Consider the following 27,145-nt stretch of genomic DNA (forward strand, 5'->3'; position numbering starts at 1 on the left):
TATTATGTATACCACACGCTGCTTTCTCCACTTGTATTTGCTAGGAGAATTGAAATATGTAGATGAATCTTGGTTTAATAAGGATGGCAACAGCAGTGTGTGCTTGTGTCCACCTGCTGATGCTACAGTGATGAACACTGGCAGGATTTGTAAGGAGATGTCTGAGGTCAAGTTTGCATTCCTCATTGACAGGATGCCCTGCAAGACACACCATCGCCATCCACTGAGGTGGATTTAGCATGAATTCTGTTTTGTTTTTTTTTTGTGCTTTGTTTTGTTGTTGTTGGTTTTTGTTTGTTTGTTTTGTTTCCCTTATGTTATTTAAGGGAAGTAAAGCTCTCACTGTTGTCCTTGACAAGTACTGTCAGTATTTGCTAAAGGGCAGGGTGCCAGCCAAGTAAAAATAGGACAATCCAGTGAAAGCTTCATCAGCGTAAAATCAACACTAACAGCAGCAATCAGATTAAAGTACCCATAGTAGACAGGGAGAGCAATGTATTGGATTCATGCATTCATATGGAATCTGTGCCTAAAGAAAAGGAGGCTCTGACTACCTTTATAGTTCATTTATGAATTACAGGTACAACACATAAATGCCTTTTTCAGTCCCAAAACTATCAAGTCTCAGATACGTGAGCAAAAACATGTATAAGTCTTATAACAATATAAAAACGAGTGTATCGTGCTTCTTCATTTTCCTTATCCTACCTCTGTCCAGACAAACTTTGCTATCAAAAGATCAACAGTTTCAAGCTTTTTCAGCCCTAGCTGGGAGGGTAGAATCACATGAAAAGTTCAGTGGACAATCCAAATACCACATCCATTGCAATGCGAGCTGAGAAGTTCAAAGCAGTGATGCAACCAATATTGTTGTTACGGATGTGATTATTCTACCCTCAAAATCCTGATGGAAGCAAGATTCACCCAGCACCATCTTGAGAGGCAGATGAGACTAGTCCAGTGAGAACTCATTGGTACTCACAGGAAATAAAGCCAGTTTTCTTCTCACTACAGCTGTTTGCTGCAAGCTATCACAAACAGCAGAGGCTCTAAAGCAGGTTGTTTTAGAGAGTTTAGAGGAGCAAACATGAGAAAACATTCCAGACCTTACCTCTCTGAGAACTTCTGGAAACAGAATTTTCTCCGCTGTGACTAACATTGCAAAGCTGAGCTTGTCCCATTACATGCAATAAGAGTATGACATTAATGAACCCATGCCTTCAAGCTGCAGGCAACACCTCGGCCCTTGCTGCGTTACTCCAAGGGGTCCATCTGCTGTAAGAGCCTTGTGCAGCCCAAAGGGAGCATCTGTACCATATGATGAAGGGCTGGAAAACCACAGTGTTTCTGGACTGAGGTTTAATTATTTTCTGGCACGATTTTCCTAATATCCATGGCAACTCTTGAGCTGCAGTATCTCATGAGCTCATATTCCTCTATTTATTAACTGAATGGGATGCCAGCTACTGCAAACAACCAACACAGCTTCTGGACCAAAGCTAGTATTTCTAGTTCCAAAATCTGGCATTCCAGACAATTGCTGGAAGGGAAATCCCAGTGCTTCTCAACAGCGTGGCCAAGTTCTCAACACCTGCATATTTGTTTTCCTACATATTTCACTTATTTTTTTAATTGAGAGGCTGCTTGAATTTCCCCTAGACTATACCTTCCATTGCTTGTTATCCATACACAGACAGATCCACACACCCACTGACCCGCTGCCTTGCAGTCTCAGTTCCTGCCTCCTCCTAACATCTCACAAACTTCTCATCTTCATTCTGACCACATCTGTAAGAGGGACACACATAAAGTCCAAGAAGGTACACAATCTCATGAAAATAGAGTCAAGTACAAAGAAATCATGTTAGCGTTCATCAGAGGAAAATATCCTCATTCTAACATCATGGAATCCACTAAGAAGAAATCCTAGGAAAAAAGGAGAAACAAATTCTGCCATTCACAGAACATCACCCTATACCAAAAAGAATCATGTACTGTTAGAAGCAAAAAGTTTTCTTGCTCATCCATTTTTTTTTGTACAATGTAAGCATTTAAAAAACAAACAAACCTAAAACAAAACCACCAATACCTTACCTGGGGGCTATATGCTCCCCTTCCATAGCACTTCCTTACAGCATCTGAGAAATGCATCCCAAATGTGCTCTCACAGGTATGTGATAAAATTCTGAGCTGAATTCCTGACAGATATTTCCTACAGGCTTTTTTTTTCCCCCCTAAAGCAATATTATTGCTGTTGACATTTCAGACCCCCCTAAAGCAAGAACAAGCCATAGCTGTTCTAGCTGGAGGAGAAGCCTGAGCAAATGCAACAGAATTCTGCAGAGCTGGAAGGGAACTCAGGAGATCACTCAGTCCATGCCATACCCCACGGCAGGATCGTTTATAACCATGTTTGTTTTTTCTTACAGATTCACCTAACCTGTTTTTAAAGTCTTCCAGTTTTAGAGACTTAGCAGTCTCCTCAGGCAGCCTATGCCATAGCTGCTGCTCATACATCCAGGCTGAGAAGGGGATCAGTCCCTTCTGCATAGCAGACTTTTACCCCTGAGGCCCATTATACTGCTTTCCTTCCTGCAATTTATTTTCTAGTTAAAGAACCAGAACTTAATCTTTCTTTGCAGACGATATTTTCTATTTCTATTTTGTTTGGGAACTGAATATGTCCACAAAAAATAGAAGTTTAGGAGCAAAAGTGCTAATAAACTGTAACAGCTAAGCATCAAGATTAAAGACCAAAGATGGAAAGCATCATCCTGTCCTCATCAGGCTTTCTCTTGGTCAGGCTTCTCCTTGGAAACTTTCAAGTTAGATATACTACTTCAGAAGATGCCTTATTTCCCAAAAAACAGTGCTAAATCCCAAGAATGAGGGCTGCATGGTCCGTGCAGCCGTGAACTTAATCTACATTACTCTAAAACAAAAATAAATTTGCAAAGAGAAGTTACATTTATTTGCCTGGGTCTGTACTAGGTGGCTTTCGGTCAGAGATGGTCAGGGTAGAATGCATGATGCTCCAAAAGTATGCACAGATACCCAAAGGCACCTCTTTACCCTCTCCAGAAATCTTTGAATTTAGGGACTTTACAGCACTGTCACTTCAATGTTTCATCTCTGCCTTGTTACTTTCTGCTCTGTACCATGCTGCAAGACACTGTATTTTCTGACTCATTAATTCAGTGTAAAGCAAACACACCCTGCTGCATATCTGAACTCCTAATCAAGCAGAAATTCTGAAGAGGCAACAACAAAGAGAGATAAAATGTAACATATCCACTTTCTTTTAAATATGAAGCAGACCTCTCTGGCTTAGCAGGATATTATCTTGTTTTCTCATTTTTTCTTTACCTGGGGATAAACGCATTGAAAGCTGCTATGACATCTAACGCTTCATAACAAGAGCAGTATAAGCACCGCACTTTGCAACACCCTCAGAAAACACAGAGCAATCTGTGTATTTGGACAACCACAGCAAATACACCTACTATACACACAAGAAAACACTGCTAACTGGATTAAATGCATGCAGGCAGAGGGAGCAATACCAAGAGGTTTACAAATGCACTACTACAAGGAAAATTATTTCCTTCTACAGATTTTACTTTCCTGTTCCACAAGATGTTGGGAACAGTTTATACAAAGAAATTTGTTTGAAGGAGGCACAGGGAATATGACACTACTTTTAAGGGCATGTGGAGCAGACACAGCTCTGATATGAACAGAATTGCAATGCATCTCTTTGCACAGTTTGCGCACAAGGATGTGTCACCTAAGGTACCAAACATGAGGATGGCAAATCAGAAACAACTTCAGATGTTGAAGGAGAAAGATAAGTGATGTTGAAACTACAGCTAAGGGCTGAGAACAGGCAGTTTCTTAACAGGAGATGATCAGGAAGATGATGTAAGGTGATATTGACTGCTGCACTGAACTACAGACTGTTCAGACAAGGTCTTCAGTGTCCCACTGAAAGCACAGAAGTGAGTTATCAGCACATTACCTGCTAATTCCAACTCTACCATACACCCCCTGGCCCATTTAGCCAGGACCAGAGCAGCTACCAGGTAGTCTCATGCACAGGATTTCTGAGGCTGAAAGGCAACTCAGGAGGTCTCTGGCAAAGCAGGGTCAGTGATAGCAGATTCACTTGTGTCTGCCAAAGCCTTTTCACTAGGCACTGCCTACTCAGACACCAATGAAAGAAAGCCAAACTCTGAATATTCCTATGGAATTCTCCATTTTTTTCTGTGTACTCTGATAGCTCAGGTAGTGGTACAGCATTACCTTCCAGAAGTAGCAACTGAAGAATGGAAAAACCAGAGACAGAAAGCATTCACGTGAACTTCACTTTATAAATACTCTTAATACTTTTAATATTAATAATTAATATTAATAATAATATTAATTATTATTTAAATACTCTTAATACTTTTATAATAAAAGATGAAGTGATGAGATTTTAAGTTTTGGTCCCTCAAATCACTCCATTTAGATTAATGGAGGCTCATTGCTTTATGCTGGGAATCCTGGTGTGTGCATAATATGCTTACACGATTAGATGCTGTCTCAAAAACATACTGCTGGCATCAGCTGTAGTCCCAGCTTGTTATTTTTCAAAATAAACTTGTTCATATTCTTTTTAAGAACCAGCACAAGTTGCAGTGAGCTGCATAAGCACTGCTTTCAGAGCCCAGGTCTGAATGAGCTTGGCCTACAAGTCTGTAACAAATGAATTGCTTTCTAAGTAGAGGCATATTCCTCAAAGAGCTTTTTTTTTGCACAGATAACTAAGACAAATGTCCTATTTACATGTTAATTAAGAAACACAATTCCCACACGCGTTAAAATTACAAAAACATGTGCTTTACAGTGCACATAGCAATAAATCTTATAATTAAGGAAGAAGAGATTGTATTTCTTATGGATAGTGCTTTTATAGAATCTTAACACTCCTATATAAGAGTGAGCAGATGCATATTGCACACCTGGAGTTAGACCCCAACTTTCCTAAAAGTCAAGAGCTGTTGTGATGAAGAACACTAGTTAAACTACAGTGGCTAGAAAAGAATGATGTGTGTCAGACACTTCACTCAATGATCTAATCTGAACAGGACTTGAAAACAAGCATATTACAGCATATTGGAACATGCTGCCCAGGGAAGTGGTGGAGTCACCATCCCTGGGGGTATTCAGGAACCATGGAGATGTGGTACTGAGGAACATGGTTTAGTGGGCATGGTGAGGATGGGTTGATGATTGGACTAGGTGTTCTTAATGTTTTTTTTTTCCAATCTTAACAATTCAATGATTCTATGTCAGACTGGACAGTAATGCAGACGCCTTCTCTCTGATGTTTCATCTATGGTTTCTTGTAACTAATTAGACAATAATACAGACTTGTAGAATGTTCAAAAATGGTTAGAAGGAAGAATACTTTTGTTCAGCCTTTCCCTGGATTGACCATCTAGGATGGAAGTAGGATCAATTGTGCTGACAGATAGTACAGAGGATTTGCTTCTTGTCTGCATTTTCTTTTAATTTTATATCTCTTCCCAACTACTGCTGCTATGATCACTCTGGACTTCAGTTCCTCACTAGCAGCGTTCTACCCTCTGAGTCTATGAACAACTTTTCTAAGTTCCTGAAACGAATTTTGTAAATTTATCCTCTCTCTGTATCCTATCCTAGATTAGTGAAACGTGTAATATGATTCAGAAAAAAATATATATCCTCCTTTCTTTCCTGCAAAACTGTTTCAGCACAACTAGTAGAGCTCTCAGAGAGGAAGAACACAGTGTGTGTTTCACTAAAATGCGAAATCTGCAATCCCCACAAGCTTCAGCAACACTCATGCCTTTCAGTTACCAAGAGAATTTCTGAATTTCAGTATGGTACTTTCCTACACTGCAGACTTAATATTTCCTTTTCAGGACAGTTGCACTGATATACTGAATTCAGCTATAAAAGAATCATTTTTGTCAACTGTGAATCTAACCCTTTTTTCTCTATTTAAATCAACTTTGTCATTTTCACCTACATCATACAGTGGAGACATAAACTTAAAGCTATCCAGAGAACTGTGGTGACAATGACAGCATTGAGCCTCATAGCACCTCTGCCACGTACCTGAAGAGTCTTCTGTTTGTCAATAGACAAACCTGCACCAAATGGCCTGCTTAATCTTAAACAGTCTGCTCTTCTAAGAGAAAAGTAAAACTATTTCTTTGCTTCCTCTTAATTCCTAGAAAAGTCTGCATTTTTGTACCTTTTGTTAAACCAACTGCATCTCGCCAATTCAATCTATCATTCTAGGCACACCAAGTGAAATTCACATATGCCTGAATTTTGTCATGGTCAAATTTACAGATTTGATGAGTAGAGACAGTATTTTCTCCATACAGGATAACAAACATACAGAGATGAGTACAAAGGTTTCACGTAACAGGGGACTTCCAGCTTTTTTCCAGATACTCTGATGATCTGATCCTTCCCATACAAAGCAGTAACAGAAGAGAAGCCTCTTGAGAAGCTCTCAAAGCAATGCCTGAGAGACTTCTTTCAGTGCCTAAGCTCCCAACCTATTTCCAGAACATCCTTCCTACTCTTTTAATCATTCAAAATGCATAATTTTGAGCAGTTGCATTTTCATTTATTACAACTTAGACAGATTTAAAAGCAAAGAAAATCAGATCCTATTATCTCATAAACTAACTTCAGAGTACATATTTCCAGAAGAAATATTTAGATGTTAAAGGTTTATAGGAAGCAAAGGAGAAATTACAAAATACATTAAAAAAAGTTTATTTCCAGTCTGCCTTTGATGAGAAAAGCTATGCCTCCTCTCAAATTCCAACTTAGGAGGGATCCATATCAGTATGTGACAAATGAGAAATGTGTCTTTGGTAGATACAGAAATTTCATCATAATATTTTCCTACCAAATGGTTGATACACCAGATGAGCTGTACATATTAACTGTATGCCATAATGAGATGTACCAACACTGTCAGTTGACAAAAGATTCAACACGAGCCAGAAATCTGAGGATGCAGCCCAGAAGGCCAATCGCATCCTGGTTGCATCAAGAGAAGCAGGTCAAGAGAGGTGATTCTGCCCCTCTACTGTGGTCTCATGAGACCTCACCTGGAGCACTGTGTCCAGTTCTGGGGCCCCCAACACAAGAAAGACATTAAGCTGTCACAGCAGGTCAAGAGGAAGGCCACAAAGGTAATCATAGGTCTGGAGTATCTCCGACTATGAAGACAAGCTGAGAGAGTTGGGACTCTCCATTCTGGAGAAAGCTCCGGGAGGATCGTATAGCAATCTGCCAGTACCTGAAGGGCGTTCTACAGGAAGGTGGGAAGGGACTTATTAAAAGGGCAGGTAGTAACTGGACAAAGGGATATGGTTTTAAACTGAAAGAGGGTAGATTTAGACTAGATATTAGGAAGAAATTCTTTACTGCAAGAGTGGTGACACTCTGGAACAGGATGCCCAGAGAGGTTGTGAATGCCCCTCCCTGGAAGCACTCAAGGCCAGGCTGGATGGGGTGCTCTAGAGGGAGGTGTGCCTGCCTATAGCAGGGAGATTATAACTAGATGATTTTAAAGGTCCCTTCCAGTCTAAATCATTCTGTGATATCTTCATTATAAATGTGCTATAATGATTAACAAGAAAAATTGTAGATGTTCTGCATAAACCAAAACAGCTATTACATTAAGACATGTTCTGATGAATCAAATAATTTTTCCTTCTCTTTCATTTCTAAAACTTCAAAGCAATCAAACGTTATTTATGCATAAAATTTAATCATTTTATCAATCTGTATTTTGATTGGATTTGCATACTCTATTTCCTACAAGTCAATGTGAAGAGAGCCTCATGTAATTGAAACCATTTCCCCTCCAGTCCTTCTATCTTTGCTGTAATATTTTCTATTAGTAGCTCTATTATGCCTAATATCTGTAATGTCGGCAGATTAGAATTTTCACTTAATGCTATCTGTATTTATAAACCACTAGAATAAAAAAAAAAAGAACAAACAAGAAAGAGAAAACAATAATTACCTGTCTTTGATGTCACACAGATCAATGTGTAAATCACTAAAATTCCCCAGGGAGCCTTGCTGAACTAAAATGAGGTCCTTGGGCTGGTTATCAATAAAGATGAGCCTCATACAGCCTTGAAAAGCAGTAAAGGGATTTAAACACTGGGAATCAGTGAAGTTGTCAGGGCATCCTGTGGGGAAAAAAAAAAAGAGTCAGAAAAGAGTATTGGAATGTTCATCTTTTTCTGCTGGGATTTCCTAATGCAAGAGCTCAGAAGCTCACTATACTGAGTGTTTTTTGTGCAACACAACTTTCTGTGCTGTAAATCCTTGCGTAAGAAAAAAGTACAAGAGGAGGAAAAATAAAGGCAAGAGATCTGTCACTGGAGATACCAGAATATCAGGTTTTCAGACATTAAACAAAATAAAAATGTACATTTTTTCATCTTCTTTAAGCTCCACAGTTGATAGCAATTGACTCCCATAAGAAAAGCTATGTAAATTATAAAATTAATATGGGTTAAATTCTGCTGCTGTGACAAGACACAAAGTAAAATCCTGAGGACAGCAAACAAGGAAATCATTTATGTCTGAAATTTCTCAGTATTTGGCCAGCTCTGAGAACAAAAGCCTCCTATGCACTTGTGCTTAGTGCTGTATCCGAAGGGTTCATCACGATCAGAATCTCACTGTGGTAAGCACAGTGCAGAAGTACAACAGAGCTAAAACTAAAGCTGATGGTACTCCCTTTATCTATATCAACATTTACATTCCAAAGAGCAGAAATTATTATTTTTCAAGATTGTTCTTTCTCTTTTTATAGTTGAGCTAAACCTAAATTCATTTCCATGAGACCACAGCACTTAAATACCTTAGCAGATTTGAGCCATATGTCAATTACATTCTTAAGTCTAAAGTAATTGAATCTGATCACAATTACAGGAATTTTTATAATAGTGGTAATATTCTGGTCTTTTAACTAGGAAAAAAAAAAACAAAAAAAAAAAAACCAAACAAAAAAAACACATGTGGCTAATGCAGCTATACTGCTTTTTAATGTTTTGCCAGCTAGGTGTAACTACTCTGTGGCTAGTTCACTTTTACAGCTACGTTAGTTTTTTCCCCTCTTCTCACCCCCCTCTTTTAATCAAGATCTCTGATCTTCCCACAATACTGTATGCAATGCAATAGGTGATCAAAAATCAGTTAGTACAGAATTTGCACTTAGCTGCAGAATACACCTGGGAAAACTCAAGTGATCAGCATCTGAAAATTTATGTCATGAAAACCTGCCACACGTCCACCTGACACAGCCCACCTCCAAAATAGTAGCTGTTCCCTGAGTAGATTCTTGATACAGTCGTTGCATGGCTAGCAGTAGCAGCATTGTTATCCAGCGTCAGGGTAACACGGTGTCTTCTGGCATTGATGTTAATAGAATGCCAAAGCCCATCGTGGAGATTGGTGCCTGGAAAAAAAGGAAATTAAGAAATCAAACATGAAAGGTAATAAAAGAGGCTCAGGATATAAGATTCTTCAAGTCTTTGCTTTTGACTTGTGACTATAAAGGTGCAGCAGAACCCAACACAGTCAAAACTGGAAGTTTGAAAGAGCCCTTTACTTCTGCCATAGAAGAAAAGGCCCAAGAAGGGGAAAGCTTGTGGTAATATGTGAGAAGATCACATTACTCCAACCCACTAGTTATACACTCAGCAGGCTGGCAGGGCCCTTTACATTTATGATAGTACGTTATTAACATTTTCTGGGATTACATCTACTTTGAGTCCGTTAAAAAATGCTTATAGCTCATAGGAATATGCAGAGCAGACGTCTGTTGCATTTCTGGGAATAAGCATGTGACTGAGACTGGATCCAGTGAGATGGTCACACCCTGTCTTAGTGATCTTATGAAAGCTGACAACCTCAAATAGTTTTCAGAAGGATTTGTTCACAAAACCTTTCCTTTAAGCCTTTCAGCACTAAGTTAGCACACAGTCTTATTGGACAGTTGAACCAAAGTCTCTCCTATATTGGATTTTTCAAGAATTTTCTGAGAGCTGGGATTATTGCTCTGTCCAGAAACCTATGAAGGAGTGTGGGAGGCCATGGCACTGAATAGCTTTTCTCCCTGTTACACACTCACGCAAAGTGGGAAATAACCTCCCTCCATATTCTGAAAATCAGTGTTGCATCTCAGTACTCTTGAAATAGCACCATGAAGCTAAAAAGAAACTCTACATTATGTACTCAAATAGCCAGGAAAACCAGTGAGCAAAGTTATAAACTCACATAGAGTGGTGAAGTTCAAAAGTAATTTAATCACAGTATAGCACATGCTATCATCAAGCTGCAGTCACTGAGACCAGGCTGAGGCAATTAGCATTTACTCCCCTCTCTAATTGGATATTTTTCATTATTGTAGCTTCCAGAAGAAACAAACGAGCACTTAGTGACACAAAGAGGTGTGAGATCAGCTCAAAACAAAATAAAAAAAAATGTGGGTGTTAAGTGTATGAAAAGCCATTTCATTATGAATTTGGAAATGAGACAATTTCCAGAGCAATGTCTGCTAAGACGCACACAATTTTCATAGAATAAGACAGCAATTTCCAAGAGATAAATGGATGAGTTTTCAGCTAGAACAAGTCAGTTTTGAAGTGAAATATGGTGGTTAAGTCTGAAAAGATGTCATGACAAAATGGGTTACATTTGAGTCAAAAACAGGTCCGTTCTTGAGCAAGCATGAGTCTATTGTAAGAATCCAACATGTGTAGGAGGTGACATTTGCAATTTCTGTATATTTTCCACGTGTAAGTAGGCAGTTTAACAGTGTTTTGGATGGCACCAAAGACTGGGATCAGGTTCATAATTTCAAAACTACATAAAAACAAATACACCCAAACACTGGCATTGTCTCTCAGCTTTGTCAACAATCTCATTAGGACCGCAATAAGGGCTGGAAACTCAATTTTCAACATTTAGTTGTGGCAAGCTGAGGTTGTAATAATTCACATGAATAAGGATAGATGCATGGCTGCCTCATTTTCTTTTACAAAAGGGAACGAAACATATAAAGAACAGCTCTGCTTTGACAGTTCTGTCAGATTTTCTCTCTACTTCTTTTAATAGACATATCCACCTTCTTCAATTCTGCACTGGGAATATTTCAACATTATGTATTTTTAAACAGATGCTCATTCAGAAAATACTGTTGTTATTCCTCAGACCTCTGAGTTCCATCAGTCTATTTATGCATTCACATTTGGAAACCAAGTATTCAGCCTACGTGGTAATAAATCTCCTAGTCTCCCATTTGGTATGGCTGCATAGAAGTATGGGACATGCTTGTGGCCCTAGGATAGAATATTTCTGCTCAGGACACCAATATGGCACATACAAGGCATACTGAGAGGAAAGCTGGGCCACTCTGGTTGTACAAACTGAAATTATTTGCTTATTGTTTCTTGAAGCCAAAGCACAACTTCCTGTTTAGTGCTTATAAGCAACTTCTGAATTTTAAGCCAAATATACAGCCCCATTTCACCCACCTGCATCTCTCCAGCTGCATAAAACAGCTTGCAAACTGTTAGGAGGGACCATGAGGAGAGGAAGCCCATGGTCAGTCTTGTTTGAGTGGGCCATAAAGAGTAGTATTCTCATGTAAACCAACAGAGGAAGAAAATCAGCTCTGAAGCTGGGTTAACTAGTGTTGAAAGACACCGCTGCCAAGCTGGCTCCCAGCTGACTTCAGCACAATACGAGGACAAAAAGCATGAAGGTCTTCATGTAACCTGACTGAAGATTTAGCATGACTTAGAAAACACAGGGACTGAGATAACTGTAAAGCACAACTGGTCTGAAGATCTCAGGATGCCAACTTTCCACATTCAGATATATTTCAAATTGCATAGAGTGGTTTTACCACTGAAAAGTGAGAAACAATTTGTAAACAGAAAGGAATGTTCAGTACTTCCTTACTTCACTATCCTTTCTTCCTGTGGAGTCAAGCCCTTGGTGTTTTAATAGGGAAAGGTGAGAGGAAAACAAAAATAAAGTACCTCCACTTATTTCCACTGGGTCTTCTGCCACTTTCTGAATAACAAGTGTCAATCTCCCTCCGTGGAGGTAAACCAAAAGGGATCCTGAATTTTCAGACAATTTGGTGGACAGGAGTAAGCCATCTTTATTCCATGTTCGAAACTGAAAACTGACTGACAATCCATCAATTTGAGGGGTGCCAGGCAGTAACAGGTAGCTTCTACTGGAGCTGACAAAGGTGATGGGAACAATTTGTGGTTCCGAGCAGGAAAAGGTCACATTCCCCTGCAAATAATAAATAGCAAACATTATTAATATGCCAACGTTTTTTAGTCTTAAAAAAAAATCATATTTAAATAAACTCACTGGATTCCTAAGGATGCTAAAGGGTGAAATGGTTATTTTCATTCAGGAAAAGCTTTGGATTTCATTAGGGCATGTATCTAGTCAAGAAAAACATATGAAAGTTTGGATTTTCACCTCAAAAAGAAAATACATACATACATACATACATAAAAAATCTCAGTTATTAGAAGGATTTATGCTCTAAATGTTCTGTATCAAGTCCATGCCTAGGTGTAGAAGGGCATATTTTAGCAAGTCAGTCCAGACAGACCATCTCCACGTGGCTGCCTCTGCTCTGGGTTTCCAAGAGCCCCTAATTTCCTATTTTTTAAGTTCAAGTTTAGCTATACATCATTTGGATCTATTCCAACTTCAGGAACTGATACTAGCAAGCTTTCCTGAACTTTCACATACTGTGGGATGTGATACAAAGGTCTTGCATTGGCTCTGTACTGATGGGATTACAGAGCTGTGAGTGAAGAAAGCTGCAAATGAAAAAAGGAAGTATTTTCAAATGCACAGGGATCCTCCCAAATAGACTAGATACATTCTAAATATTAGCAACTCTTTTTTTGCTTATAATAATACTTTATTTGCCCACTTACACTGATACTGTAAAACCTCAATTCAAGTTTCACACGTACACTTGAATGTATTGTATGAGGCCAAACATGAGGCAAGTTTCCTGGCTACATTCTAAATATTCAACATACAACCTGCAGTAGCAGTACTGGTGATGGTTTCATTCAGCCAGTGTGGCACAGCCTTTAAAGGACATGACACAGACTTACATTATCCAAAATAACAGAAGTCCACTTAATAATGATGCAGCTAAAAATGATTATTCAAAAAAATTTCAAGATTTATAAGTACATTCAAACTAAAAGTCACTTAAATACAGTACACATAGAGGAATGAAATATTAGATTTCTTGGCCTATGCTAGGTCTCACTATTTACAAGGGAAATGTTGAGGAATTATTAAAATCTTACATATACAGCATTAATGGTGAAATCCAACATCATTTCAAGACCAAACTTGATTGATTTCCTCAGTCTTTCAACCTTGAAACCAATGGTGCTATCTGCCACCACGTTTACTCAAAGCAAAGAGTAGAATCTGTACCAAAACATACCACTGCAGTAGATGAACTGAGTAAGCTATTTTGTTTATCCATTGTATATTACCCAACAAGGTCATTCAAGCCATACAATAAAACCTTAACTACTTGTGAGGAGAGAATATATTCAAGAAGCAATGTATTTCAAAGCCACTCCAGACAAGTGTAGCAGCCAGTTTGCTTTGAACTAGCCTTTCTAAAATACCAACTGGAATCTGAAAAAAAACATCTGAATAAAAGGCTTTCTCCATGGTACCACTTCTCATCAGAGCTGGTACCTCACTCTAACAGGATAATTATAATGAACAGCACTTGATGGATGTGTAGGAGTTGTACAGTGCTTGGGGAATTCCTTACTGAAATCTAAGACAGTTGCTGGAACTAGTTCCCTACTGCTTTCAAATGTCTTTCTAACCTTTATTCTAAAATGGAAAATAAATAAAGTGCCAGAAAGAGACTGAATTTATCTCTGCATGAAACAACCTTTGACAGATAGATATCTATATCAATTTATGTATTCCCTGCCTTGTTAGGCGAATGTTACAGAGAAGATTTAAGAATGCAAAAGGTATCCATGGGTATATCACGTTAAAATGAGTTTTGAAATATAATCCAAAGCTTATCCAAACTTATCTGAACATTAGTCAGATGGGAAGTAAAATGAAAATTTGCTCTCTCAGCCTTTTCTACTACCCACTGGGTTTTGTCTGCATAAGAGACGCCACAGGCTTTCTCTGTTGGCCTTTTTTTTTTTGGATGTTTTTTCTTTGTTGTCGTGGTTATTTCTGCTGCTGCTGTATTTCTACCTCCATTTTCAATCAAATTCATGACAGACAGACAAATTACAGAAAGCAGTCAACTGCAAAGATATAAACAAATAAAGGTAGCTTTCTCTAGAGCATTTTAAAGGTTTACAAATTGAAATGTGATGACAAATCTTCTTTAGAATCTTAGACATTTATAGTGATTCAAGTATCTCAAAACAAAATAGTAAAGACATTTACAGATCGTATAAATACACAATATTGGAGCTTGGAGGAAATTTTAAATGCTACCTGAGTCTGCACTCAAGTGTTTAACTCACTTCGCTTCCAATGGGAGGCTATAACAAAATGTATGACTATGTAGGGAAGGATTTGCAACATTCATACAAAGTATTTATCTCTAAGTTCTTTGCAGATTTCACCTACCAGCAGAACAAACAATGACTAGACTGACTTAATGCCAATGAAGATGAAAACTGGGGAAATAACAAACAGTTGGGGCTGGAACTAGGTGATCTTTAAAGGTCCCTCCCAACCCATGTTATGATTCTGCCTTCCTAGGGACAATAACATGAAAATCTGAAAAAGAAACAACAGCCACTGACTTTGAAAAATCTTTGTTCACAAGTGGGACAGTTTCCAATTATAAAAACTGCTAAATTTGCCCTGAATGGTATCTTTAAAGAAATTATTCCAGTAGGTCTAGTCAGAAAAGTAAACAGTTCCCTCTAAACCTGCTTCTTAACAGGAGCATTCGGCTTTAATTGGAAGCAGTTCTGGAACTCTCCAGGGCACGTGCAAGATTTCTGGCAGACACTTGATTTTATAACTGAACTCCATTTAACTGAAAAGTAAATGTTCATTGGCTAGAAAATGGGATAAGAAGATTGTAATCCCAAGAGAAGATGATCAGCTCTACACAGCTGCTGGGAACTCCAGCTATCATGTGGCATCTGAGAATTCCACTGAGTCCAATGTATCCAGACTGATTAATGACTGCTCTGATAAGCAGTTAAATCTTTTCAAAAGAGTTTTTACTATTCTTACATAAGAAACTATCCAAATCTCTAAATTACATCAAGATATTCACGATGTGTTCAATGGCTGCCATTTAACACTTTAGATTGCAGTCCTACAAGACAAGAGTGCAATCATCCCATATTTCTGTATAAGCTGTACAGTTGTAAAGGCTGTCCTTGTCTAAGAATAGAAGAATCAAAATCTCTCCAATTAAAAAAAGAATGAAAGAACACAGTTGTGAAGTGAGGAGGATAATAGTGGATTACACAGAAGAAGATCCTTTGAACCATAAGTCTGATCTTGAAACTGACGTGAATCTATCCAGTGACTTCTGTAGGACATCAATAAAACCTGTATAAGCTTAATGAACCATTTCAGTTTTTTCCAGCTGAAGACTTCTACAATGGCAGGCAGGTTGAAACCAGATAATCTTCCAGGTCTCTTCCAAACCAAGCCATTCTACGATTGTTATTATAAGTTTCTCATACATCCTCCTCGCTCTCATGGAATACTAATGAAAAGTAATATGTGCATGGGAAATTACTCAAATCGACAGCTGAACTGAAATCCTCAACATTTAGCCTACCAAAGAATGCAGACCAAGATCACAGCTTGAAAAGGAAGAACAAAAAATGACTATTTCTAAGCTCTCCCTCTACCTGAGGGTTGAAGCATCAAATAGGCACTTAGCTTCCTCATTAATGATTCTACAGGTACCATCCAATGAAAAGGATATCTAGTTTTCTGCAGAGGGTTAGAAAGGAAGATTTCACATGACAGGTAAGGGAACTAAAATCCCAGCACTGCCTGAGATACAAATGAGAATAAACTAGCAAGAATATTTCTCTTTCTTCAAACTAAATTTTATGATGGAAACCTGAAAGCTATCCCAACCTAATTTTCTCTGAAATTAAAACATTCTTTTGGTTAATCATCCTTATGATAGACAACTCCCATCATCACTCATCCTAGACATTACATTTGTCAACAAAAATCTAACTATCTACCATATAAATTTTAGTTATTTACATTAATTTACATTAAGATAATGTTCCTATGTGGAAACAGTAGTATTTAAACCAACAAGCTTCCAAAAAAGCCTGAAACACTGTGACTGTGACACAATCAGGGATGAGATGTGTGGTTAGACATTCTCAGATATTCATCTCAGGCATTCTCTGTCTCTTGACCAGATTAGGTTGCTGAACAACAATGGAACTGAGAATCTTACCATCTTTATGATCTTAGTAACTGTACACTGACGTTTCATTTTATGTCACAATAACTAAGTGTTGCTGGCAAAACACAGGAGCAAATACAAAGCTAATTTGGCAATATCATACATCGTTTACACAGAAAGAGAAAGGAAAAGGACAAAGCGTACAGTAGGAAATACAAGCAAAATATAGATCACTTCGTATTTTCCCTCCTTTAGTCATGAGCAGGAATGAAGCCAGACTTTCAAAACCACCTTGTGAAAAGTGACTTAAGATAGATGTCTAAAATCAAGGAGGCAAAAACAGTATAATCTAAGCCCTTTATTTTTTCTTCTACCACTTCAGGGTAAACTGATCTGAAGGTTATTAGGTTTTACTACCTGAAACAAAACATAGCAGCAAGGAGATTTTTGATATTATTAAAACAGAGTCACATCTATCTCAAAATAGAGAAATGCGTAGAAAGCAATTCTGATCAGATTATTATTTTTCCTTATTAGATTTTTCTCTTTTATCACAGCAGCAACCTAAATGGTCGGCATGAACTGCCCAGAGCCCAAGCTCCTCACTGATGGAAGTCAGCTTGCACTCTTGTTTTTCTAGGCGGCCAAACACCAGGCTGGGCCTTGCCCATTCCCACCCATAAGATCTTAAAAAAAGACACTTAAGCCTTGACTTTACTATAAATTACATTCTCCCCCACTTTCTTTATCTGCTACTAACTCCTATGACAATAATTAGCCATCTCTCTTGCTCTCCTACAGAGACAAGCTGCCTTATCACCTCCTTCCTTGTAACATCCTCCCCTCTGCTCAGCAGATACTTACTGTCCTGTTCACTCACTCTGACTACCCAGAACGTGTAATAAATTAATCTGAGTTTTTTCTAACCTGCAATTTGCTGAAGGCTAATAACTTCCAAAAGAGGCCTTGCCTGCTCAGAACATTGTCATTTTTTGCATCTGCCATCTAGTCTTACAGAAAAAAAAAATACAGTAGAACTTGCTGAAAGATGTGCTTCTATCAGTTTCTTCACAAGTACCAAAATCCTAACAGAAATAAACTATTTTATCAAGAAAGGGTATTATTGTAAATATTTAATCCATCATCTAGCTGCAAACTTAAAGCTAGCTGAAATAAATGGGAAAATTGTCACTTAAATATGCTTTATTTCAAGACCTTGGTAAAGGTGACAATTTCTTTCAAAGAAGTTCTTTGAAAGAAAGACTATCTCTGATACTCTACGATGCTCACATCATTGAGCAACAATAAAATGGGACCTTAAAATGAATGCTATTTATTTAGACTTTCTTTCTGTTCTATAATGCTGGTAGGTTGTGAAGGAGACCCATCTGAAGACACAGAGAACAGGCGAGTAAATAGAAGAAAGCATAAAAAGATACTTTTAAGAGGAAACAGATAATTCAGGAATTCGAGTTCATGTGCTTTATCAAAAGAACTGCAAACTCAGTTGTTCTCATTTTAACAATTGTTAAACATGCACATATCCATTAAATAATTGGATAAAACTTCTTTTTTTTTTTAATTAAATTCACCTTAGACTTAAAGGAATTTGTTAAAAAATGTCACAAAATAATTTCAATTTTTTTTTCTTTTATCTTTCCTATAGTCTGGTTGCAGCTGTAAACTAAAAGAGAAAAAAAAAAACAAACAACCCTTTACATATCAAATTCCAGGTTCTTCAAACTCTACTAGAGGCCTTCTTGAATTACCATACTGATATTCATATATAAAGCAACACTCACAAGACCACATGGTAAAAGGAGATGTACACAGACAAACAAATTCTTCTCAAGATGAAGGTATCTCAAATCAGTTTAATAAAATAGCATGTTTGGATTCTCCATAAAGGGAATGAATTATTAGTTTACATTCTCCTGTCACTAGGTATCTCTCCTTGTTCTTTGATGTTGGCAATTGGTTATTTCCCTGAGGCACTACAGTGATGCATTTACATGTCATCACATCCGTTGCTGTGTTGAATTGTCAGTTCCAGATTCAACACCACAGGCTGACGTAGAAATTCAATGACTTCTGAGGACTGACAACTTCTAATGTACAAATATCCTCCACTCCTCTCAAGTCAGTGTATGGTTTAATCTGCTAAATAAAAATACATCTCCAATTCCTACTAGGCAAAGGTAAGGGAAGAGAAAAAAGGATAAGAAAAAGGGACAGCATTTTCCTCAATTTCACCAAATACATACAATAGAATATTGACAAGATCATAACTACAATTTTTCATGACTTTTCATTTCCCTCTTTTAGCTAGACAGTTGCCTATTTTGGCATCATAAGCAACAGAGACAGGAGAAAACTTAAATCCTGGTCACAGATCTTCATATTAGTTTCTAGTGGTACAATCTGAATAAAGATCTAAGTAGACAGTGGTGGCTGAACTACTCTGCCAGAGATACTTCCTTTTGGATTTAGTACAGAGAAGGAAATAGTTACTGCTACTTAAATTTATCTACCCTAATCTCTAAGACATGTATGAATTTGGGGAATGCTGACAGTCTTCTGTCCAGAACCAAGTGACACTAGGCACTGTAGTGAGCATCATCTTAAAAACAGCTCTGTATCCTCACATAATGGCAGCTGTACTGGGGCAGACCTAAGGCCCATTTTGCCTTCATCAGCATCTATAAATGGCTGTCTGAAGAAGAAAACAGGAACAGCACAAAAAGATCTGATATCTCCTGCTAGTAGTCTTTGAGTCTTAAATTATTTTCCACTTAACTATTCTTTCAGTCAGATATAGTTTCCATTATTTAGCAATCATTAACGGATTTATTTTCCTAAATCAGACTCCTCCTAAATTTGCACATTTTTTTTGCATACACAAAATCCTTCAACAAGGACTTCAGCTTCACAGATATCACTAACTCAAGTATGCCATGGGGAACAATGTTCCATTTCTTGTAAATGTAGCTCATACTGATGTTTTCCTGCTCCTAACTAGTGGCCCAAGAAGAGGGAGTGACTGCTGCATGAATTCTCATGATGAGCTTCTTTTACGTTGACAACCTAAACACAACTAGTAATAGGAAAGATATTTAAATTATTATTCTAAAGCATTTGCAAAGGCTTCCCAAGGATATAGCCCTAAGACTGTGAAAACGGTAATTACAGAAATTTGACTTCTTAAGAGCACTTGCAGTTTCAACCAGTAACTGCCTAGGAGAGCAAATAAAAGATCCCATGGCATTTCACCACACTCAAGAACCTAAGGGAATAAAAAGAAAAATTGCAACATGCCATCAGAGACAGAAAGAACTCCAGACATAATGTATATGGCCTGGCCAAATAGGGCTACCACAAAGAGAGGTGAAACATGAGGCAATACAAAAAGGAATTTCTGAAGGCAAATGCCACTCCAAAAGAGATTGGCTGCTTTATTATCTTAAAATGTTTTCTCAAAGGGATTTGTTGCAAGTATGACAGCTGCAAATGAGTTATAGAAAAGACCAGGCAGAATGATAATCATAGCCACAACTCGAGAGTACAACACAGCACAGCACTCTGTCATTGACATGCTCTAGTTTCTTCCCCTATCTTTAAATGCAGCTGATGCAGGACCATTATTTATATGGATGAGAAACGTCGTAACAAGAAATGTATATCTCTAACACTGATGTATCATTCAAATGATGTTAACATTAAAAACAAAACAAAACAAAGAAGTTGCCCAGTATGAAAATCCAACAAGTTTGGTTCACAAACTGTGTAACTGTTCCCAAAGGGACAGAAAATGAAGCAGAGACAGAGTGTTGAAGGCTACCTCCACTTCGGAGGCAAAAATTAATGTCTCTGAGCACTAAAGGCTTTCTAATCCCAATCTATTCAGTTTGTCCTCAAATACCTTTTGTTTGGAGACATAGATATTTTGTAGACTAACAATATAGAACTTTCTGTGGCAACCTCCAACTCTGGGAGGAGGGATCAGAGGTTGTTGGAAGAAGTCATCCAAATCCCTTGATATATTTGATTCTATTCCCGTGCTGTTCCTTCACTTGCACTTCTGTTTCAGACAGTCTTAGCAACTAGAGAGACAAAAAGCTTAGAAGCTTGTAGCTCCCTAGGGATATGGACTGCTGCTTGATAACTTCAATGAGCTTGGAGTTTTTATTCCAAATGTAAAGTATTTCTGCATTTAGGTGCAGAAGAAATCTAGCAGTTAAAAAGAAGTACATTTAGCCAGAACAAGATATTTTAATTTGAATGAACAAATGATTAAGGGGTAGGGATGAGCAAGAAGATGGGAGAAGGAAATTGTGATGGCTGGAAGAACCTGAATATTGCCAGAGGAGATAAATGGCTGTGATGGAAAGAACATTGGAAGATACCAGATTTGCAGGAGCTACTTAGTATGGAAGGATTTTCAGACAAGAATATGAGGCATTTCTGAACGCGATTAACTTTTCTGGGTGCTGTGTGTAAGTGTCACAGCTTACAAATTTTGCAAAATGCAGTAAGAGCAGCCAGCCTTAAAAACATTTTATTTGAAATCATCACATCTGTGTGAGAGATAGAAGGATGAGGGCATATTCCCTTTATTTTAACATGACTCAATAAGAAAGGTTTCTAGACCTTCAATTAAGTATTGTGATGAAAGGACTTCAATTGCTTAGGGCTCTGTCCTGCCTAGACAGTAGCCAAAAGAGAAAAAGTACATTTCAAAGTTTTTCTTTTCCCCTTTAGGAAGGCCTTCAGATTACCCAACTGGAAAAAAAAAAAAAAAAAGAAACAAACAAACAAAAGCTATTTAATGACTTAAGAAACAGGCCAATGCTCTTTTCTCCCCTTTGAAAGTAAGCTGAGAGGAAGAGCAATTTAACACAGTTCGTAAGATTTATACTTTAGAGTCCTGAGTCAGAACAATCAAACTTGAGTTATTAAAGAAAAATCGCTCAATCTCATGCTACGGGAGGATCCTGGAGACAATCCTAACTGCCAGCAACACAATTCAGGACCTCTTACCTATTCACACTGTTTTCCATTTCCTTTGTATTCCCATGTATTCAGTCTAGCCCTAGACAGGGAAGGTGAGTAAAATAAGGATTTCCCTTGGACTTCTGGATTGCTTTGCTGCAGCTCCAGTCCGTTCATATATCTTACTACAAACCAGAAGATGTAATGAAAGCCAGGAGTACTTTTTCTCAATATTCTCTGAAGACATATTATTAGCCAAAAGATTTGATAGCAAATATGGTGAAGGAGTAAGGCATAAGCTAAACAAAGAGCTGAATTATATAATATTTCTGAACACTGCACAACAGTGTACTGTTTTCTGTAAATGTAGATTATTTTGCTTGTGATATATTTGAAGTATTTTTGCAACTTTGGACATTATTAGGTGCGAAGTTACCTGTGTAGCTTATCTTAGCAGCCTGGATAAGGCTAATTTCTTTTTGAGACATTAGAAGCAGGTGAATGGTTTTCAGAACTGCTAATAGTATGTTGAATATAAGGGTTGGTACAAAGGAAAACATTTTTCATAGTAAGAAAACATTAATTTGTCTATATAATACCAAATGAAACAGGTGAATAAAATTTTGCTTCTACTGTACACAACAGCAATGGGGAATGACTCAGAAAATAAGATTTTATCTGAGTTATTCAGACAAAAAACTGTTACCTATCTCTCGTGCCATCAGAAATACACATTCTTGCCTGGCAGAAGGAAGTAAAAAGTTTTTCCAAAAAAATTATATTATACTTTGAAAGTCAGAGAAACTTCTTAATTTACACATGTATCTTTTATTATGTCCCAGCAGTCAGTGCTAGCTGATGCTAACCTCAGTAATACAATTTTAACAAACTAACTATGCAATAGCTATCTAAATCTTAACTCCATCCATCCAGTGCAGGCAGCAGCACTACCAGCAGGGAAGTAAGAAGGAAAGCAAACATCGTTGTCTCTTACCACAGTATAGATCTGAGGTTTGCGCCTTTTTGCCAGGTCAATTATATTGACTCCATTGTAGTAAAGGTTTTCAATGCAGCCATGGAAATTTTTCCTCTGAAAGGTTCCTGGTTTCCCTGGGACAGGAATGCCTCCAAAGCTGAGCTTTTGGAAAGAACAAGAGCAGCATTTAGTTTCCACCCTGAAAGCTCCATACAGCCAACTGGGTTATTATCTCAGAGACAAATTACATTTACAGCATCACATCTGAAAATAGAGTAGAGCACGTGCTGCCCAGCACAGGAATTACAGATGGTGTAATGCTGTTTAAGAAATACTGCTGCTGCAGAGAGCTCACTCATTTGCAGAGGGCTTTCATGTGCCATTATGCACTACTTCATCAACCAGTTCCCCACCAGGAACACCCAAACAGTCTCCAATCTGTGGCCCCTCTGACCAGGAGACTGAGCAGGAAAGCACAGAAGCCAGAAAACACTGAGCAATAGGGAAATAAACTTCCCACAGAAGCGATGGAAGTACCTATGACACACCTTTCACCCAGCAAGTATTTGAACAATTCAAACTTCAGCCAGTGGAGGGAAGTATCACATTCACAAAATACCCCTTGTGCATCTTGAAAAAGTTTTGCCACAAATTTCACTGTAGTTTGGCTTGTGCACAGTATTTGAGAGTGAGAAGTGTAATGGAAAAGTACTGCAGGTTATACACATCTAAGAAAATTAAGATCTGCTTTTTTTTAAGTACTGGAATATGTTAGTATTACACAGATAACAACTAATCACATTAGAGGAGAGCTAAAACTTTACAGAGGACAAAGAAACTAAGACAATAAAGCTTTCAAAATCCTTGGAGCAGAATTAGGTTTCCAAAGAAAATTAAAAATAATTGTTTGCACCATTTGTGAATCCATAATCATGACTATTCATGTATTGAACACAATGGGACTTACTGTGTCAAGTACGGCATCAATCAAAATGTTGTCCTTTAACAGAACACCAACTCCAACCCCAAAACTCCTGTTAGGCATATTTTCATTTTTCCGTTATTTATTTACTTATTATTAATATTATTTATATTTTTTCCCAGTTTTCCCATTGCAGCCAGCAGCTTCATGAATGATACAACAAAGGGAGGATTCTGCAGCCCTCACACTTAGTGTTCCCAGTGTGTTGGGAGCTGTGCTGCAACCCTGCCGCATCGATCGCAGCACAGCACAGACAGCAGTGCTGTGTGGCTCCACAGACACTAATGGCTGCTGGAACCTGGTCAGCCCTATTCCTCTGTTGCTACTCCTAATGCCTCAGCTCATTATTACAAAAGTAAAGGGAAATTTGGAGGTTATTTTTCCTCCCACTCCACCTAGCAAGCCAGGACACATAAGCAAATTAAATCTCCCTGGATAACCTTGATAGTGCTTCCTTGGAAACAACTCCTTAATGAACTTGTGCCTCAGTTGTATTAATTGATAATTTTGCAGAAATAAAGAGTGAACAGACTGCTACTTTACATCACTCGCAGGTTTGTTATGGGCATGAGGGCTTATGTGGAAGCAATGTTTTTTTTCCAGTGAGAATCATTAGTTCTTCCTTAGAACACCAGACTTTCCTTCTTTCATGTTCTGTTCTTCCAGTCTCCTGTTTAGGGACTCCACATTGGGTTTGCAAAACCAGAAGAAAAATCAATATTAATTATACAAGTGCATTATAAAGAAAACTGTTTTCTTTGTGATTGGTAATAATTTTAATTACTGAACTAATGGGTTTATTACCCTCAGTAAGGCCTTTAATCCCCTAAGTGTGCTGAGATAAACTTTCATTAGAATATATTGCTGTCATGTTCAATTGAAAGACCATTTCAGTGCAAACAGAAGAAAACACGTTGTATAAAATACTAAGCACCAGGGGCCAGGACTGAGTGCCTCAGAGGTCAGTGCTGACATGCTGATTTACTTCTGCTGAAGATCTTCACTATGCTTCCCACTTCAGAACATCTGGAAAAATGTTCTGCAAATTACACTGGAGCCTGAGTTTTCCCTAGTTGGCAAAAATCTTGTAGCAGAAAGCAAGAAACGTTACGATTTTGGAATTAGGAAAGCTGATGACTCAATTCTTTGGTCTTCTCCAGCTTCACCTTAAAAGCAGATTTAGCTTTGACTCTGGTTAGCATTGCCTACAGCTGTTCCAGAATCTTACTGCCTAAATGGTTAGGAACACATTCCTACTTTCCTTATCATATATGCTCAGAAGAACTTTTAACAGAGATGGGTAACACTTCCCTCACCCTGCTTTGTGAAATGAAAGGAGGGGAAATTCAGCTGGAATATGAGAGAAGCAGGGAGCAGGCACCTGCCACTGCCAAGCCATTCACATTTGTCACTAACATGCACTGGGAATTGATCTTTTCTAGAGAAATGAATTCCAAGTGCAGAGAGGAAGCTTCTGGTCTCAGAGAAATGAACCATGACAGCTCAATGCATCCAGACAGGGTGATGGCTCTGACTGTGCAAGCATGACCTCATGCCTTGTGGGCTAGGAAAACCTGGTATACAAGCACACGGGGATAAAAACGAACATGTATAATTTGCAAGTAGGTGTGTATGAGTGGAAAGAACAGAGGAAGAACTGTCTTGCAAATAGATATGATGATATAAAGTGTTGCTGGGTGGGTTTTTGTTTGTTTGTTTGTTTCTAGTTATTTTTCACTGAGCCATAAGCACTGAATTGCTACACTCTGCCAGTTTGGCCTCGTCACAGAGGAGCACATCAGACTGGGTTTGACAAGAAGGACGTTTCCTCTCCTCACCAGTATGTTCTGATTCACAGCCCCTAAATGTGAAGGGACCTGGGTTACAGGCAGACTTTCTACCAGTTTTGTCAGGGTCTTCCACTTCTACAAGGAAGGGGGTAGACTCTACCTGCTCATCTCTACATAGAATCATTTGAGCAAGGTGGTGGCTAAATAAGCACAGATCAGAGCTGGTATTCCCCTAGCCATGGCAATCAGATGCAGGATAGTGCTCAATGGTCCCAATTAAAATAATATTGGAGATGGTGTCACAGAACCTCTTTCTGCATATGAGAGTGCTCCCTGGAGATCTGGCCAGAACCCAGAACTCCACCAACGTGGGTATATCGATTTAGATCAAATTCTCACATACTTTTAATGTAATTATAATCCAGTGCATACTTGCCAACAGACTGAACGTTTACTAAGACTGTCACATGTAGAATTTCACTAATGTACTGTGTATTTGTTAAAGGGGTTTTCTGGGAAGGAAATGCTAAATAAAGAAGAGATCTCTGCTGGAAAGAAACTTTGTTGAGTGGGTATTTTCCATCACATCTATTTTACACTAATTCATCTCACAGATTATAATCAAAAGGTCTTCACACACCTCATAATCAATATCTAAGTGATCCGAGTCCCCCTTCGTTCGAAAATGTTGAGTGTGCTTGTCCACTGTGAAGTTCACCTGCTTGTTGAAGCGCTCTATGAGAACCGAGTGCCAGTGTTGGTCATCCAGGAGGCTGCCCAGGGTGACGGATGTGTGGCTGTTAGTGAAGTGCAGGTTGGAGTCCCCTGGAGGGGCAGAAACAGGCGTAAGACACCAGAGTTACCTCAACACCCTTATCTAAAGAATCGGGGCTCAAGATGAGCTCATGTGCTACTAAAAGCAAACTAGATCCCTGGTCCAGAAACAGACCTTTCATAAAGCTTCCCTTAGGTTCTTTGGGGCTCTCATTTATACCTGCATGTACATACAGACTTATTTTCTTGGTGTCTTAAGAGCTCCCTTTGAGGAGCACTAAAATCTGCTGCCCATTCACACTAAAAAACTACTCCTGACATTTTAGTTGCAACCATGTGTTTTTCTCATATTTTAATGAGACTATTGCATCTGACCATTTTTAGAGGAAAAACAAGCAATAGGATCACAAATTAGTGAAGCAACATGAATGCAAGGGTTTCATTCAGCTCACAAAGATTCTTAAACCCATTCTAGGTCTCCACAAATTTAGATCAAGTGCCATAAAAATATTTAGGCCTTAACCTCAGTGATCTATAGCACTCTTCTGTATTCAGGCTGGCCGTGTATCTAAACACTTCAGGCTCTCTCATCTAAAAGGAGTGCATGTCCTTTTTTATATCCGAGCAGAACAGAAAGAAGACATGCTCCAAAATTGTCAGTCAAGATGCATGCACACTGAAGAACACACATCAAAATCCTTGTCCGTGGCACATGAGTGCACATGGAGGATACGAAATGGCTCAAATCTGTACATTTGGGGCGACTGCTGAAAGAAAATAACTCTTATCTGAGATGACTCATTAATAGAGCCTCTCCTAAGGAAGAAGTAACAATATATTTAACTATATCGTATTCTTATCCCAGCATGAAGCACTTGGGAGCAGAGGACAAATCAGTACCACAAATGCGAGTCAGCAAGGACTGCTGAGGCAATAACTGTGGCTCTCCCACAACTGAAGCTAATGAAGATTTGGCACTAAGGCTAGAGGATACAGATAGATTCACACCTACTTACAGTAGCTTCTATCATCATAGAAGTGTTTTGGAGTATTCACCAGGAAAGAGCAAGCGCTTTTCTACAGAGACTAATCCAGTCTTTCAT

At 38.4% G+C, this 27,145-nt stretch overlaps 1 protein-coding gene across 1 annotated transcript in view; it reads right to left on the reverse strand.

Annotated features, from left to right (window-relative positions):
• The window catches only part of CNTNAP5 (contactin associated protein family member 5), a 196,581-nt gene that overhangs the window by 108,757 nt on the left and 60,679 nt on the right, over positions 1 to 27,145 (reverse strand). The window contains exons 7-11 of the mRNA XM_065751312.1: positions 25,909 to 26,093; positions 22,515 to 22,658; positions 12,123 to 12,387; positions 9,383 to 9,532; positions 8,084 to 8,255 (exon numbers count right to left, since the gene is read on the reverse strand). Of these exons, the coding sequence (XP_065607384.1) occupies positions 8,084 to 8,255; positions 9,383 to 9,532; positions 12,123 to 12,387; positions 22,515 to 22,658; positions 25,909 to 26,093 (916 nt within the window). The remainder of the gene's footprint in view (positions 1 to 8,083; positions 8,256 to 9,382; positions 9,533 to 12,122; positions 12,388 to 22,514; positions 22,659 to 25,908; positions 26,094 to 27,145) is intronic.

The sequence above is a fragment of the Cyrtonyx montezumae genome, unplaced genomic scaffold, assembly GCF_038088225.1.
Source record: "Cyrtonyx montezumae isolate F1298 unplaced genomic scaffold, pur_monq_1.0 scaffold_7, whole genome shotgun sequence".
NCBI classification, from domain to species: Eukaryota; Metazoa; Chordata; class Aves; order Galliformes; family Odontophoridae; genus Cyrtonyx; species Cyrtonyx montezumae.